Raw genomic sequence first — 17,592 nt, forward strand, 5'->3', positions numbered from 1 at the left:
AGAGAGAGAGAGAGAAAGAGAGGGATAATGAGACAGAGATAGAGAGAGAGAAAGAGAGGGATAATGAGACAGAGAGAGAGAGAAAGAGAGGGATAATGAGACAGAGAGAGAGAGAAAGAGAGGGATAATGAGACCGAGAGAGAGAGAGAGAGAGAGAGAGAAAGAGAGGGATAATGAGACCGAGAGAGAGCGAGAAAGAGAGGGATAATGAGACAGAGAGAGAGAGAGAAAGAGAGGGATAATGAGACAGAGAGAGAGAGAGAGAGAGAGAGAGAGAGAGAGAAAGAGAGGGATAATGAGACAGAGAGAGAGAGACAGAGAGGGATAATGAGACAGAGAGAGAGAGAGAGAAAGAGAGGGATAATGAGACAGAGAGAGAGAGACAGAGAGGGATAATGAGACAGAGAGAGAGAGAGAGAAAGAGAGGGATAAAGAGACCGAGAGAGAGAGAGAAAGAGGGATAATGAGACCGAGACAGAGAGAGAGAAAGAGAGGGATAATGAGACAGAGAGAGAGAGAGAAAGAGAGGGATAATGAGACAGAGAGAGAGAGAGAAAGAGAGGGATAATGAGACAGAGAGAGAGAGAGAAAGAGAGGGATAATGAGACAGAGAGAGAGAGAGAGAGAGAGAGAGAGAGAGAGAAAGGGAGGGATAATGAGACAGAGAGAGAGAGAGAAAGAGAGGGATAATGAGACAGAGAGAGAGAGAAAGAGAGAGAGGGATAATGAGACAGAGAGAGAGAGAGAAAGAGAGGGATAATGAGACAGAGAGAGAGTAAGAAAAGCAAGAATAAGAATGCATGAGAGCAAAGGACTCTGAAACACACAGCGAGGGACCAAGAGAGAGAGAGAGAAGCAAGAGAAAGAATGCAAGGGAGCAAAGGACACAGAAAGAGAGAGAGGAAGGCAGAGCAAGAGAGAGAGAGAGATTCAGAGAAAAAGAGAGAGCAAGAACCAGAGAGAGAGAGAGAGAGAGAGAGAGAGGAACGGAATGTGCTGACGCGGCGTTTCTTGTCTGAACCCAAATTAATAATCAGCAGCGGTTTAGCCGAGCCGTGCCAGGAGCAGGAGCCTACTGCCAAGCCAGGCCCTCCCTGCCCCCCCCTCCTTCCCCCAGCACACAGCCAGGCCCTCCCTGCCCCCCCCCTCCTTCCCCCAGCACACAGCCAGGCCCTCCCTGCCCCCCCCCCTTCCCCCAGCACACAGCCAGGCCCTCCCTGCCCCCCCCCTTCCCCCAGCACACAGCCAGGCCCTCCCTGCCCCCCCCCTTCCCCCAGCACACAGCCAGGCCCTCCCTGCCCCCCCCTTCCCCCAGCACATAGCCAGGCCCTCCCTGCCCCCCCTTCCCCCAGCACATAGCCAGGCCCTCCCTGTCTTCCCCCAGCACACAGCCTCCCTGCCCCCCCCTCTTCCCCCAGCACATAGCCAGGCCCTCCCTGTCTTCCCCCAGCACACAGCCAGGCCCTCCCCCCCATCCCCCCCAGCACAGAGCCCTGCCCCCCCCCATCCCCCCCAGCACAGAGCCCTGCTCTGGGGCCACTGCCTGCCCAGCCCGGCCTGGCATACTGCCACAGGGCTTTTGCTTGTTCAGGAGTTTTGATTAAATCCTTTATTGTGCTCCACTCACGCAAAGAGCCAAGGCGAAACGGCAAGCAGGACGGACCAGAGGGGAGGGGAGGGTGGGAGGAGGAGGGGAGGGGAGGAGGGGGGGAGGGTGGGAGGAGGAGGGGAGGGGAGGAGGGGTGGTTGAAAAGGAGAAAAAAGGAGGAGGGGAGGGAGTGAGAGAAATGGGATCGCTCTTTTTTTCCTCTTGCTTTCTCCTTCTCCCTCTGACTGAAAAGATGTTTGATTTCGTCTATAGGGAGTTATGAGTCTATAGGGAGTTATGAGTCGTCTATAGGGAGTTATGAGTCTATAGGGAGTTATGAGTCGTCTATAGGGAGTTATGAGTCTATAGGGAGTTATGAGTCTATAGGGAGTTATGAGTCGTCTATAGGGAGTTATGAGTCTATAGGGAGTTCTGAGTCGTCTATAGGGAGTTATGAGTCTATAGGGAGTTATGAGTCTATAGGGAGTTCTGAGTCTATAGGGTGTTCTGAGTCGTCTATAGGGAGTTATGAGTCTATAGGGAGTTCTGAGTCGTCTATAGGGAGTTATGAGTCTATAGGGAGTTATGAGTCTATAGGGAGTTCTGAGTCTATAGGGTGTTCTGAGTCGTCTATAGGGAGTTATGAGTCTATAGGGAGTTATGAGTCGTCTATAGGGAGTTATGAGGCGTCTATAGGGAGTTATGAGTCTATAGGGAGTTATGAGTCGTCTATAGGGAGTTATGAGTCTATATGGAGTTATGAGTCTATAGGGAGTTATGAGTCGTCTATAGGGAGTTATGAGTCTATAGGGAGTTATGAGTCTATAGGGAGTCATTAGTCGTCTATAGGGAGTTATGAGTCGTCTATAGGGAGTCATTAGTCTATAGGGAGTTATGAGTCGTAAAGTAGTAGTTGTAAAGTAGATCAAGTTTTCGCTCGACATCAACAGTCTTTTTTGTGCATTTTCACTCTTTGGGCTAAAGCCCCTTTTCTTTTCTTTTCTTTTGTACTTTTACTTTGTTTTGCCTTTATTATTATCATAATATATCTCATAAACTAGAGTAGACTACATCTGTGCAGACTCAGAGTACCACTGCGAAATGCATCAGTAGCTATGTTTTCTCTGTGTTGTGGTTAATATAGGAATGGATACAACGTCCAGGGTTTGTTGGGAGTTTTGTCTTTTTCCCTCTTTTTTATACTGTGCTCCTACTTTGTAAAAGTAGACCGTTACAATTACAGTAACAAATACAAAGATAACACAGTAACTTCATGCATACTCTTAGCTTAGTGCTTCTGGCGGAACAGGTGTGCTTCTTGCAAAATGGATACTGACCTCTCTCCGCCTTATCATATTTTAGTGTTCACAGATTTTATAGATATTAATAACAACATTATGCACGCTATACGTCTGCAACTGCTCCTAGTTAACTGTGCCCTTGTCAGTGCCGTGGCCTTTTCGGAGGCTGTGCGCCAGAAGTGTAACGGTGATTTGTGTTGTTGTTTCAGCTGTTCCTGTGGCGGACCTGAGCGAGCAGTTCACACCGCCAGAGACTGCTCCCCCAGCCCTCGTCAGCCTGATCCAGGCCATAGAGAAGAGAGGTAAAGGCCTGTCAGCTGGCCAACGTTCTCCTCCTCTCTGTCCTCGTGTCTTCTCTGCCCATCCCCATCCGCCTCCCCCCACTCTCTCCCTACGTGGGACCGCCTCTCTCCTGCTGTCGGACACTTGCTTCCTTGCACGAGCATAGGAACATACACAGGCAATTTATACTGGTTCAGGCAGTCAGTCAGACAGAGCGCTATTAGAGACAAGCTCATGCACATTCACAGCACTTCCTCACTATATACCGGTAGTATCGATATCATTTTTTTTTCTTCTTCTTAAAAAACAAAAAAACTCTCCCATTTTCTCGCCAATAGACCATTCTCACGGGGGCCATTTTGTGTCAAAAAGGCAGGGTAAACACAGGTGCAAGCAAAACACTAATGAGGGTTTCCAACTTCCATGATTGGAATTTGGAAACCCTCATTAGTGTTTTGCTTGCACCTGTGTTTACTCTGCCTTTTTGACACAAAATGGCCCCCGTGAAAAGGGTCTATTCTATTGCACTTGGCCAATTCCCCCTGCTGTCGCGGTCATTACTCCACCCCCTCGCCTCGAGCTGGGGAAAGCCGTAGACTAGCACATGCTTCCTCCGACACGTGTGCTAGTCACAAGCCGCTTCTTTTCACCTGACAGCGAGGAGTTTCACCGGCAGGACGTAGCGTGTATGTATGGAGATCATGCTATTATCCCTGATTCATTACCGTAAATTTCTGACTATAAGCCGCGGCTTTTTCCCCGTTTTTTGGCCCTGCGGCTTATATAACGGTGCGGCTTATCTATGGATTTTTTCGAAAAAGAAAAAAAACGGAATTCTCTCTTTTTTAGCACTCTTTCTAACTATAAATCCACTTCTGTTTTAATTTCCTCTCTTGCCCTCTTTTCACCACACCGCGGACAATGTGTGCACTGTAAAAAAAAACACAGGTGGTGTTGTGTTATGTTGTTTTGTTGAAATGTTAATAAATGGGAGCTTCCTCAAACAGCCATCTCTTTCCCGACAATCCCCTCTGTGCATGAACCCTTACATATGGTAATTAAACATTAAAACACAATTAAAAAAAAAAAAAAAAAAAACATTAAAACACCTGCGGCTTATAGTCCGGTGCGGCTTATATATGTAACAAACAGGCAATTTTGCTGCTGCGGCTTATACTCCGGTGCGGCTTATAGTGCGGAAATTACGGTACTCTTATTATGTAAACTATACTCTAACATTCACAAAGGAGGAGATGTGGATAAGACGAATTAGAGACGATTTTTACACTTTGAGACAACCGAGACGTGGATTGTGCAAAAAGGGGCTGCAGTACATTCAGTGTGCACACATACACTGTTCATATACTGTACATGCACAATGAGATACACACACGCTCACACACAACCTACTGGATTTTCTTCTGAGATAGATCCGTCTTTCTGGTAGGACTGAGCAATAGAACAAAATGAATGTTGACGATTATCCGCTAACATGTACAATCACATGTTAAATAATCAAATTGATGGTCGTGATGGCACTGACCTCCATGGTAATATAAGACTCAAGTTTTCAAATTATATTCCCTCATTTGTTTCAGATCCAAATTTGTGAGATTTTAATTAGCTTTGAATGTTATCATTAATTCAGAGGAGAGAATTGCTCATCACAATACCATTAATTCTTCACAATATCCTTCTATTGAAACACAAACAATAATATTGAATTACTTGCGGCATTTGATACTCAACTAATTTACTTTACATGTCTATTATACATTGCACACACTCTGACTGCACGGTGTGGTTTTCACAACGACCTGAGAGACTGGCTTGTCTCGAGCTGAACTGCAAGCTGTCTAGACCCAGTGTTCATTCATAAAGCCCTTTTTCAGCCAAAAGAGAAATGTCGAGTAATCCAGGGTAAAAAAAAAAAGATTTGTTCAAAAGTTAGCAGCTATCTGCACCTCCAGTACCTAAATATTGGTACTTCAAAAGCAGTCACAGACAGTTGTAACTTACATCCAGGTCTTCCCACGGGTCCTTGAAATCCTTGAAAGTTTGTGTGAGAGAAAAATCGAGGCCTTGGAGGTTTTTGAAAATATGTATAAATAGACATGGGTCATTGAAAGAGCTTGAATTTATATATTTTGTGCAAGAATAGAATTTGATTTTCTTTTCTTTACTTTTTTTTTTACTTGTGTAATACAGCACAGTTGTCCACACTTTCAAGCCTCTCTCTTTTTGTTGTCAGACCTTCTGTAAAGCAAGCCTGCTAGATCTCATACGTGTTGTAACAGTAATTCACCTTTGATCCACGTCTCAAACTAGGCCGTGTCGTTGAATTGGAGGGAATTGGGCTTTGGAAAGTTCCTGAAAAGTTCCTTGAAATTGATGTTTCAGAGGGCGTGGCACTCCATCTTCTCCAACCAACCAGTAATAAAAGCTAAGACTTGTGTTTGGTCTTAGTCCCCCAGCTGGCAGCTCTCCTGGGCGTCGCCACATGCATAGCTATACATCTGTATTGAGTGTCCACTATTTCCATTGTATGATCCTTTCCTTTCTCCTCATACAATGTCTGTCATGTTACTGTACGTTATCTAAGCCACGTCAGGCGCTCATGCATAATAGATTCAGGCCTCTTCATACCAAGGAGGCTGCCATGTAGGCCTCGCATTCACCATGTGAACGTACCCTTATCAACGACACGTTTTGCTATGGGTTTTTATCACAAGTTCCCCCCTCTAAGAATGTATAATAGCCTCTACTACATTTCTCTTTACTACCCTGTTCTTCTTCAGTGCGTACTGTGTTTTGTACTTGATTAAACGTGAACATTTTTTTCATTGCATTTTTGTGTGACATTTCTCCTGTCTTCTACCCGTCCGACCCGTCTGTGTCTCTCTCAGGTCTGGAGTCCAAAACACTGTATAGGACAACGAGCTCCTCGGACTCAGACACGACAACTAGCTCCTCGGCCCCAGACAGCCCAATATACAGCCTGTGTTCTGGTGAGTTAGCTTGATCAGTGATGTATACTTTGTAAATCTATTACTTTCCATGTGCATTTGTGTGTGTGTGTACATTGCTCAGGGCAAGCTACGTCACTGATTGGCTCCGCCTAGTGACGTCAACAGGTGGGGAATTTGAAGCAGTTCAGCACCGCCCAATTCAAAGCTGCCTCACGAAAAATTGAAAATATTGAAATGGCGATATTTAGGATTTGGGTTGAAACTAATGTCTCAAACTTTTTGATGGTTATAATTACTCACATGAGACCCTAAATTACATAGTTGGAAGGTTTTTGAGGATTTCGGTTTCCAGGGTCTTTAAAACTCCTAATGAACTGCTCAAATCCCCAATTAAACCCATAATAGTCAAGAGGACTACTTGACTTACAACGGAACATTTAACCCACTTCATAGAAAATGCAGAGGTATAAATATAGCGTATCGCCATTCAGCCTAAAAATACAAAGATATGATTTTTTTTGGTCCATATGTCACCCAGCCCCTAGGATCGAGCAGCGTACCATCTTCTTTTCTATGGTTGACTCTTGACTGATTGATTGCTTTTGCCTTGTGGTGCTTTGCCCCTGTGTGTGCTGCTTGCTGCGGTGCAGAGAGTGACGCGGGCCAGAGCGACGTGGCGTTCCTGTCCGAGTGTGTCCTGCAGTACCTGAGAGACCTCCCCTCGCCCCTCATCCCCACCTGCGTCTACGCCGACCTGCACGCCGCCGTCACCCAGCAACAACAGGTGCTCCAGCAGTCCACAGGTGGGTGTCGCCTTCTCATTCATTCAAGACCTGCAGGTCAGCTAGACTTCAGATATGTCGGAGCAGAAGAGCCCAAGGCAGTTTTCCCATCTTAGTTTTGTAAAGAAAAAGAAAAAATCTCCGTCTAATGAGGTTATCGAATAGAAGAGAGAAAGAGCGGTTGAGTTGTGTCTCTTTCTTTGTGCAAATATCTCCCTACCATAATGGCGTATTAAAAGCCCTGTGCAGAAAAAAAGACAAACTAAAGTCACATTGTGCTAAAGGGCTGAATGTAGATGTAGGCCGCTAACAGAATAGCGTGAGCAGCTGAAATGAGCTGTGTGCTGCTGCTGATGTGTTTTTAGAGAGGAGAATGGCTGCTCTTCATAGCTCCAACACGTCTAATCTAAGTAGAAGAAAAATGCACGAGGCCTAACATGAGCGGGAGCCATGAGCTGGTGCCTTCCATGCGGCTCACCGGGGGCAGGCTGCATGTCACGGCTGGGAGAATAGAGCCGAGTGTAGGCAGAGGGTGAGCTCACCGAGGCATCCCAGAAATGCTTCAGCTGATTCTCCTCCGCGCAGCAGACACCTAGGATATACAAGGAACAGCATGATTTCATTTCCAACATATACAAGATGACGTATTTATAGAAACACCTATTTGTCCACGCAGTACAGCTCCTCTCAACATCTACGGCAAACTCTATATATACAGTTAAAGTGATCATCTCAACGATTTTCATGTAAATAAAATGTGTGTTCAGTCACTATCTATCATCAATGGAGATAACACAATTGTGATTATTGAGCTTTATGGCCCATTGGTGGAAGCCTTTGCATTTTCAGTATTGTAGCATTTATGAACTGGGATGTCTGTGGTGACACAGATGATGCAACACTGCTTGTATCCAGAGATGGTGGGATATCAAAGCGAGACACCCCATCCTCCAGTCACTTCCTGTATCTGTGTCACATGGTTTTCCATGGCCACGCCCACTTAGGAGACTTGCAGGTCCTGAGTCTATTATTGGAGTCAATGACTCCAGGCTGACTCTTCCGTTTTATTCCGTGCATGGCCCAATCTCAATGTCCACACTCACAGACTTTGAGGCGCGTTGCTGCTGCTTACTAAGTGCATGTAAATGCGTCAATCTATTATTTATTATTGCCATTACCTGATTATTCCCAGTTATTGGATTAATGTGTGCATCGTAAACACACTCATTGTTCATCTGCATATACTACGCAAATTGTAATGACACAAAACAGGTCGGCAAAGTGGCTCTTTAATTGCATAATCTTCTGTGTTTAAGGACTTCACTGACACTGATGTGGCAAAAACCCTGCTCAAATCTGCTTTGCCTTGTCGGAAAGGAAAAGGCTTTGGAACTAAATTCATAGGCATCAACTTCATTATTTATATCTATCTACTAATTCCAGGAATCTCTGTGTGTCTGTGTATCTCTCTGTCTGTCTGTCTGTCTGTCTGTCTGTCTGTCTAACTGTCTGTCTGTCTGTCCGTCTGTGTATCTGTCTGTTTGACTGTCTGACTGTCCTCTGCGTAACTCGAGAACTGTTCGCCCGATCGACTTCGAACTTGGCGCGTGCGCTGCTGAGGACCCGAGGAAGTGCAGTGTCTGATTTGGGGCAATTTCACACGGCTTTGCGCCATTCTAAACAGCTAGTTTGTCACACACAAAAAAAGCCATTTAAGCATCCAGCCTTTGGATCAAAATGGTGTTAAGATAATATAAAGATAAAAGATCAACATCAAACATTCAATCAGGTGTGTCCAAACGTTTGACTGGTAGTGTAGTTCATCAATATGGCCCTCTGACCCCTCTCCCAGATGGGGCAGTCGCTGGTAGCCGGGCCAGAGAGGTGAGCCTGGTCCTGGAGAGCTCCACCAGCGTCCCCCTCCACCACCGTCTCACCCTGCAGTACCTCCTCACACACCTGGCCAAGGTCGCCCAGGCACAGCCCAACAACGGCCTGGACACACACACGCTGGGAAAGATCTTCGGACCGCTGCTGATACGGACAGACGCCCCCCCCTGGTGAGTTGTGGCTCATTCATGCGTTGCACAGAGATGGGCACGATGGAGTGCGCACAGTCAAAATGCTTATAAAAATTATAGCTAAAGTGACTGGCCATGTTGGTCACACACAAGTTCACACCACTTGAAATTCGAATGGTGCCGCAGTTAAATACGCACGCCTCCCTCCAGGACTGACGGGGAACTGGAACACTTTTTTCTTGTCAGCGTTTTTCCTACAGCGCCGCTAAAGTACTGGAGTTCTCATGCATGCGGTCGTCATGACAAACAAGTCTGGTTTTGTAAAGAGCTCGCACGCGTCTAGCTGCACAGAGACCATAAACAAGCCGGTGTTAAGGAGGACAAATGGCAAAAGACTTTGACCAGACTGAGCACCACTTTCATGTTTCCACACCTAATTAGGGGATCTGAGTGAAAATCCTTGAACATTTGGCATAGTGACATGCTTTATTACTGTGATTGATTGATTGATTGATTGATTGATTGATTGATTGATTGATTGATTGATTGATTGATTGATTGATTGATTGATTGGCAGGTTGTCATTGGATGAGGAGTTCCCTGCCCTCACACTGGAGCGGCTCCTGATAGAGAGGACTGTGGATCATGACCTCCCTCCTCCAGGTACATGATTTTTATTAAGAGTAGGACAGTTGTTGTATTTTACCTTTATTTTAGGATTTTTAATACAAGACAAACACTCAGTACATCCCTTGAGCAACTCAGCCACGATGTCCCCCCCCCCCCAAAGAAAGAAGAAAAACAGATCACAGGACTCTTGCTTTTATCATACAGCCAAGACTATTTACATTTACATTCATTAATAAGCTTAAAATTATTTCAATTATATGTGTGTGTGTGTGTGTGTGTGTGTGTGTGTGTGTGTGTGTGTGTGCGTGCGTGCGTGTGTGCGTGCGCGTGCATGCTTGTGCGTGTGCGTGTGTCTGTATGTGTGTGTGTATGTGTGTGTGTGCGTGTGCGTGTGCGTGTGTGCATGTGTGTGTGTGTGTGTGTCTGTATGTGCGTGTGTGTGTGTGTGTGTGTGTGTGTGTGTCCAGCTCTCCCAGCAAAGCCAGTGAAGTCAAAAACGGCGCCACCAGCCATGACAGACACATGCAGCCTGCTGAACGATGCTGAGTGGTACTGGGGAGAAATCTCCAGGTAAATGACACCAAACACATTTTCCTGCTCCAGTATATGAAGAGTATAGGAATTCAGTTTTTCAAACAATTGAAATCGTGGGTAAATTAAATCTCTCTGCCTTGAATGGATCATTTTCAGTTTTTACTTGTTCCAAGTTATATTCATCAAACACACAATAGTCCATTGCAAGAATGTCTGATGAGGCAACAGTTAAGAAACACAGTATCACAGTCATTATTACCATATTTAATAGCTAGCTTGTTGGATGCTGGCACCATGCATTGCAGTAGATAGGAGCCCACTCCAACTAGAAATCACTGTCCCCATTGTACCTACCTACATGTCAATCAAATGTTAAAGTCGCTCTGGGAAATATGAATTAGCAATACAATACATATCAGTTAGTGGCCTATTTTTCCACAATAGCTATTACTCCCCCCCTTAACTTGATTATTTGCCCCTGGGAATAGCACTTAAAGTGTGGGACATGGTTTGATTGTGGAAAAGAAAAGCACACTTTTACTGATAGTGTTAATGGTGTGTAAATATGCCGCTGTATTTCCAGGGAGGAGGTGAATGAGAAGCTGCGAGACACTCCTGACGGGACCTTCCTGGTTCGTGATGCCTCCAGCAAACTGGAGGGCGAGTACACCCTCACCCTCAGGTGAAGCAACACTCCTGCTACCTGCTTTAAACTTTGTTGTTTACTTGCATATGAAATATTTGACACAAATCAAATATAGCCAAATTTCCTCTTCTTTCTTATTTGCTTTCATGCTCATTTTTGACTCCCGTCTCCCCCTACAGGAAAGGAGGGAACAACAAGCTTATCAAGATCTACCACCGGGAGGGGAGCTACGGCTTCTCTGAGCCTCTTACCTTCCTGTCTGTAGTGGAGCTCATCAACCACTACCGCCACGAGTCCCTGGCCCAGTACAACGCCAAGCTGGACACCAAGCTCCTCTACCCCATCTCCAAATACCAGCAGGTTGGTGGCCCGGGCCTTTAGAAGCATCAGTGCAGTGATACTCAACTGGCGGCCTGTGTGGCCCACGATAGAATTGAAACCCCCCCCCCCTTTTTTTTTTTTTTTTTTACAGTGCACCTGAACGCAACGTGCAATATACCCGCTGAATAAGTGTCCAAATGTTAATGTAATTCTGGCCAATACTCACACTTCTGTTATAGCATTTCAGTCTGGAATATGGACTATCTTTCAATAATCTATGATTTAGCTGCTAAATTGTCAAATACCGCCGCCGCTACCCAGGCACTTATGTATGTACGTAACCTAAGTAACTATCCGGTGTGCACAACATTGTCAGACTAAACTCCGTCTGACACCTACAATCCGCTACAGAAAAATGTATATTGATTGTTTATTAACTGGCCCCTGGCCTTCTATCATTTCATCCCTGACTTAGTGTGATGGCTTACAGACTCTTCCAGCTCTTGAACATTATCTATTTCAATTCCACAACCAAATATCTGTGTGAACTTTCTTTGATTTAGAAAATCTGTCGCAAACTTTTCTGTCACTATTTTCATCAAACACATGAAAGAAGCGCTGCTTAAGTGTTGAGCTCATCAAAGTGGTTGCTGCTGTTCATTTATTTATTTATTTATTTTAAGTTTGCTGTGGGCTTTTGGATAAATTCCCCCAGAGGCTAACTCTGTGGCTAATCACTTTAGCTATAGTTAGTTTTTCAAATCCATTCTGCTGATTGTATATCTATGTTCACATGTGGTAAAGTGGATTTCCTGTGTGCCTTTGTGTCTATTGCATTGTGGAGTTGGTTTTTCCCTTTTGCTGTGTAAGAAAGATAGAACGTCTATGATAATTCCCAGTTGTTTTACCATTTGTAACACCATCTATGCTTTTGGCGCCCCCTATGATTTTGCACCCCCATGCATCAGACTCACACTCATACATGGTTAATAATTAAATCCTTCAATAATAATTGACTTCATTGTAAACTGATTGATTATTGCATGTATCTGCTTGTCTGTCCCGCCCAGCTGGTGAAGGAGAACAGTATAGAGGAGGTTGGAGAGCAGCTGAAGGTTTACCATGAGCAGTACCAGGACAAGAGCCGCGAGTACGACTCCCTGTACGAGGAGTACACACGCACCTCACAGGTATGGGAATTCAATACACACATAGTCCCTCTCACACACACACAGTGTGTTATACTACAGTATCCTGGATCATAGCTCGTATGTTATACAGGGTAAGCTGATTTTATATGTATTTTCATATCCTGATCACAGATAAGATAAGATAAGGAAAATGAGGTTGCAGCAGCAGCGTATAAATAAGAATACTGTAAATGGGAGTTATATAAACATACAACAACAATTTCTGCACAAAAATATGTTCAATAGATTAGAACACATGAATGAAAAGCACAAAGGAAATGTATGGATTATTACATTATAAAGGGGTGCAAAAATAACAGCAGCGGAACTTACTGATACAAAGACGAAAATTAAGCAGAATAGCTACCACATTAAAATATACCAAAAATATTAAATGTATACAATACGAAATAGCTATCAGTATATACAGTATGCAGTATATAACAGAGAGGAATATGAAGAATAGAGATATGTGATTGTATATACATACATATACAGGATGTCAAATGTGTGTCTACAGAAAGTGTCTCGGCATGTTATTTAATGTAGGCGAGGAAAATACACAGTGTCCTTTACCGTTATGTGTGATTCAGCAGCAGATTAAATGAAATGAAACACTGAAACACCAGATGGAAGATCACAATCTCTCTCTCTCTCTCTCTCTCCCTCCCTCTCATCCTCTCTCTTTCTCTGTCTCTCTCTCTCTCTCTCTCTCTCTCTCTCTCTCTCTCTCTCTCCCTCTCTCCTTCCCCTCCACAGGAGCTGCAGATGAAGCGCACGGCCATTGAAGCCTTCAATGAGACCATCAAGATCTTCGAGGAGCAGTGTGAGACTCAGGAGCGCTACAGCAGAGAGTCTTTGGAGCGCTTCCAGCGCGAGGGCAATGAGAAGGAGATCCAAAAGTAATGCAGACAGAACACGTGTGTGCAGCTGACAACAGTTTATGTGTGTGCAGAAATTCTGCACAGGATTTCTTAATCACACCAAGGATCCAACCAGGGTTATTTCCAGGTTGATTTGGGGTATTGAAGGGTTAACCCGAGGTACCACCCGGGTTGCTATTTGTTATGCTAATAACCTGTGCTAAGTGTTGTTATGCATCTCTCCCGGGTTGTCACCTGGGAGCAGAACCGTCCAATGGGAATTGTCATGACCAGGGATTAACCCGTTTTGACTGACTTTTTTTGTGTGACTCCCATCAAAAATCTATTCTGAAATTGTATTCAATTATATAAGCACAACAGCACAAATCTCAAAGCAGCCTGTTGATTTAAGAAGACAGGTTTTAAGTGTCACCAGAATTAGATTTACTGGAACAGAAAACACAACCACACTGAGCCAAACTACTGTATATCAGGAGAGCACAACAAACAAGATCACGTTGAAAAGTCTGTTTGTAAAATATTTGAGGAAAATGTTCTTAGATTTCATTTTTCGTTGTTTCCGCCCCCGAATCAGGATCCAGAGCAACTCGGAGCGTTTGAAGTCTCGGGTGACGGAGATCCACGACAGCAAGCGCAAGCTGGAGCAGGACCTGAAGGAGCAGGTCTCCGACAACAGAGAGATCGACAAGAAGATGAACAGCCTGAAGCCGGACCTGATGCAGCTCCGCAAGATCAGGGACCAATACCTGATGTAAGGAGAACTCAAGTCATGTCTGAATGATGACACCTTTTGTCTGTGTTTTGCTTCCATGTTAGAAAGGAGTAGAAACATGCACAGACACTCTCACAGACACACACACACACACACACACACACACACACACACACACACACACACACACACACACACACACACACACACACACACACACACACACACACACACACACACACACACACACACACACACACACACACACACACACACACACACACACACACACACACACACTTCTTTATCAAAATGTTATATCTTGGGGGCATCCGAGTAGTGCATCGGTAGATTCCCTGCCTACCAACATGACGGTCGCAGGTTCGAGCCCCCGTGTTACCTCCGGCTTGGTCGGGCATCCATACAGGCACCATCGGCCGTGTCTGCCGGTGGGAAGTCGGATTAACGGTATGCGTCCTGATCGCTGCCTCCTCTGGTCGGTCAGGGCACCTGTTTGGGGGGGGGGAGGGGAACTGGGGGGAATAGCGTGAATAGGCTGGCGATTGTGTATGTAGTAAGCAGGATGTCAGTGTTTAATCAATGGTGTTGTGGCTTCGCAGTTGGCTGACACAGAAGGGGACACGGCAGAAGAAGATCAACGAATGGCTCGGCATAAAGAACGATGCTGATGAGTAAGTGTGTGAGATGGAGTAGGCGCTCTGATGGCTTGAGCTTCAGCTAAGTGGGGGACGTAGCAACTCAAATTGTAATCTCAGTAGTGAGTGAGTTTAGCTTCCTCGTTCACCAAACGCTTTGCTTTGTCTTCTGTGTTTCCAGCTCCTACTCGTTGGCGGAGGACGACGAGGGCTCGCCCCACCATGACGAATGCACCTGGTACGTGGGTGACATCAAACGCACCCAGGCAGAGGAGATGCTGAGAGGCCAATGTGACGGAACCTTCCTCATCCGTGAGAGCCAATCGCAGAAGGGCTCCTTTGCCTGTTCTGTAGTGTGAGTTGGTTTCTCTCTCTCTCTCTCTCTCTCTCTCTCTTCTCTCTTCTCTCTTCTCTCTCTCTCTCTCTTCTCTCTCTCTCTCTCTCTCTCTCTCTCTCTCCCTCTGGGGCTTTTTGTATAAAATTCACCCAAACTTTGAGATATTTCCAGCACAGCTATAATAGAGTTTGATTGCAGAAAATGCTTCAGCTATCATCATACAGGAGAAATACGTTGTAGAAGAGGCAGAGATACCAATTTTCCCACAATGCTTTGTTGCGTTTTGCGTCTTGCTCTTACCCTCACTATCACTATTGCGCTACTACTGTATTGTATATACTGTAGTGTACAGAGTATAACCATCAGCTCAATGGAACAAGTCCACCTCTGTTTTCAGGGCGGGTGGGGGGGTCAAACGTTATTCTGGGTAATGTAGGAAATCACCTGCTGATGTAGAGGTAGATGAGGCACTTCATCACAAATTGATGATTGAACAATATAGATTGATGATATATAACCGTGTACGAGCATCTAAGGGTAGGACTTTCCTTGAATAGTAATTATATAATATAGTATATTAATATAGTAAATTAATGTGTAGTATCAGTGGAGTTATTATGTCCCACACTTTTTCATTTCAACAATAGGGAATTTATTATGGACGGCGCGTTTCCTTTCGGGACAATATAGCGCACCCTGGAATATAAACATGAGTGTTTGTCTCCTCGTTTCCAGTGTGGAGGGCGACGCCAAGCACTGCGTCATCTACAAGACGACCACGGGCTACGGATTCGCCGAGCCCTACAATCTCTACTCCTCCCTCAAAGACCTGGTGCTCCACTACAAAAACGTCTCCTTGGTCCAACACAACGACCACCTGAATGTAAACCTCGCCTACCCAGTTCTGGCCCGCTCCCAGAATCAGAACCAACACCCCAGATGAATTCACCACCAGCAGTATAGGACTCCAACCAGGGTGGGAAAACCAACTTTTTCGCTCATTTGCATTGGAAACTTTTTTTTTTCTTCCTTTTTTTCCCCCAACCTTCCGAACAATGGTTGTTAACCTGTTAAAGTGGCTGGTAGAATAGACTTAAAAAGCCACGACCAAAATTCACCAGTGTTTGGCTGGCGGCTGGTGCTAATTTCCCACCCTGGCCCCCAGGTCTAGCAAAGAGCACTCCTTGCTAACAGCATGGCTTCACACAAAAACAAGCACACTACTACCAATAACGAAGCACTGTACAGTTCACCTGGCTGACGCGGTGAGAAGTGACACAGGTAGGGGGGCAGCAGCGGCGCATTAGCCAGCCGCGACTGTACAGTGTCAGTTATGAAGAAGAAAAAAAAACTGTGAGAAAACCACGAGAAATATCTTTGACACAGAGAAGAAAAAAAACATTGACTAAATGTTGTTAGAGGACGACAAAATAAGCACACAGAAAATGATAGAGAGAAGACGGAGGAGAAGAAGAGGAGGAAGAGAGACCGTCGGCAGACGATGGGAAAGATTACAGGTGGCGCTTTTTGTTTTTGCCTTTGAAACGCCTGGTAACTGTCCTTAGACCAGGCTGTCATCCCCAGACTGCCTGGTAACTGTCCTTAGACAAATGCCCGGGCCATAATCCCCAGACTGCCTGGTAACTGTCCTTAGACTGAGCTGTCATCCCCAGACTGCCTGGTAACTGTCCTTAGACTGGGCTGTCATCCCCAGACTGCCTGGTAACTGTCCTTAGACCGGGCTGTCATCCCCAGACTGCCTGGTAACTGTCCTTAGACCGGGCTGTCATCCCCAGACTGCCTGGTAACTGTCCTTAGACCGGGCTGTCATCCCCAGACTGCCTGGTAACTGTCCTTAGACAAACGCCCGGGCCATCATCCCCAGACTGCCTGGTAACTGTCCTTAGACAAACGCCTGAGTCGCCATCCGCAGAAAGGACTGGCTTGGCTAACCAGGCTGCTTGCTTCACACCACCGAAAGGCAGCGGAGAAACCTGGGACCAGGGGGGAGTGAGTAGTTGCTGGAGCCTGGGGGGGGGACGTGGGGTGGGGAGGGTTCAGGGGAGGAGGACGCCGCAAGGAACACTAGGAGTCAATGGTGTCAAGGGGCTTTCAGAACGATACATTGGATTTAAAGCTTGCTTAAGTGCCATAGTAATAGCTTTGAATGACCACAAACCTGTGTCATGAGGAGTGTCAAGGGGACACGGCGTGTCACGAGGACAAGGGGACATGTTGGACGCGGGGACACGACACGTCGCGGGTAACAAGGGGGACACGTGGCGGTTGGAAGCGTGGATGGACAGAAGCAGGAAGAAACGGTTGTCTACACAGACAAAGCTACAGCTTTAAAAAGAAACACACATACATATATATTTTTTATGAAAAGATCTTTATTTCCAACTGCTGTGGCTAGTTGCTCTCTCTCTCTTTGTCTGGGCCTCTTTTTGAACCGATGAGGTAACAGCGTAAATATTGCAGAATAGAATTGCATGGTACACATCTGGTATATTGTGACTATATAAATTCGGTATAATCACAATACACTAGATATAATGGTACTGTACACATTGATAAATGCAGTTCCATGAGATTCAGGTTTCCCTCCGACTGAAATCATGGGTCATGGAAAGATTCTTGCGTCGAGCTTGTTCTTTTGTTTCAAACTTACTCTTCTTCCCTCTTTTCCACCCTCTTTAATACTGTAGCCACCTGTAGCCATTGACTAAAGGCATAACT

At 45.5% G+C, this 17,592-nt stretch overlaps 1 protein-coding gene across 1 annotated transcript in view; it reads left to right on the forward strand.

Moving 5' to 3' along the window:
* Window positions 1-15,796, forward strand: part of pik3r2 (phosphoinositide-3-kinase, regulatory subunit 2 (beta)) — a gene marked incomplete at both ends in the record, with an annotated part of 30,070 nt that extends 14,274 nt beyond the window's left edge. The window contains 14 exons of the mRNA XM_083659162.1: window positions 3,099-3,191; window positions 6,078-6,179; window positions 6,791-6,943; window positions 8,775-8,982; window positions 9,521-9,606; window positions 10,041-10,143; window positions 10,691-10,789; window positions 10,933-11,113; window positions 12,145-12,264; window positions 13,024-13,166; window positions 13,723-13,899; window positions 14,481-14,552; window positions 14,698-14,871; window positions 15,589-15,796. Of these exons, the coding sequence (XP_083515288.1) occupies window positions 3,099-3,191; window positions 6,078-6,179; window positions 6,791-6,943; window positions 8,775-8,982; window positions 9,521-9,606; window positions 10,041-10,143; window positions 10,691-10,789; window positions 10,933-11,113; window positions 12,145-12,264; window positions 13,024-13,166; window positions 13,723-13,899; window positions 14,481-14,552; window positions 14,698-14,871; window positions 15,589-15,796 (1,919 nt within the window). The remainder of the gene's footprint in view (window positions 1-3,098; window positions 3,192-6,077; window positions 6,180-6,790; window positions 6,944-8,774; window positions 8,983-9,520; window positions 9,607-10,040; window positions 10,144-10,690; window positions 10,790-10,932; window positions 11,114-12,144; window positions 12,265-13,023; window positions 13,167-13,722; window positions 13,900-14,480; window positions 14,553-14,697; window positions 14,872-15,588) is intronic.
* Between the last annotated feature and the right edge of the window lie 1,796 nt (window positions 15,797-17,592).

Source organism: Poromitra crassiceps, assembly GCF_964638095.1.
Source record: "Poromitra crassiceps genome assembly, chromosome: 23".
Taxonomy (NCBI): domain Eukaryota; kingdom Metazoa; phylum Chordata; class Actinopteri; order Beryciformes; family Melamphaidae; genus Poromitra; species Poromitra crassiceps.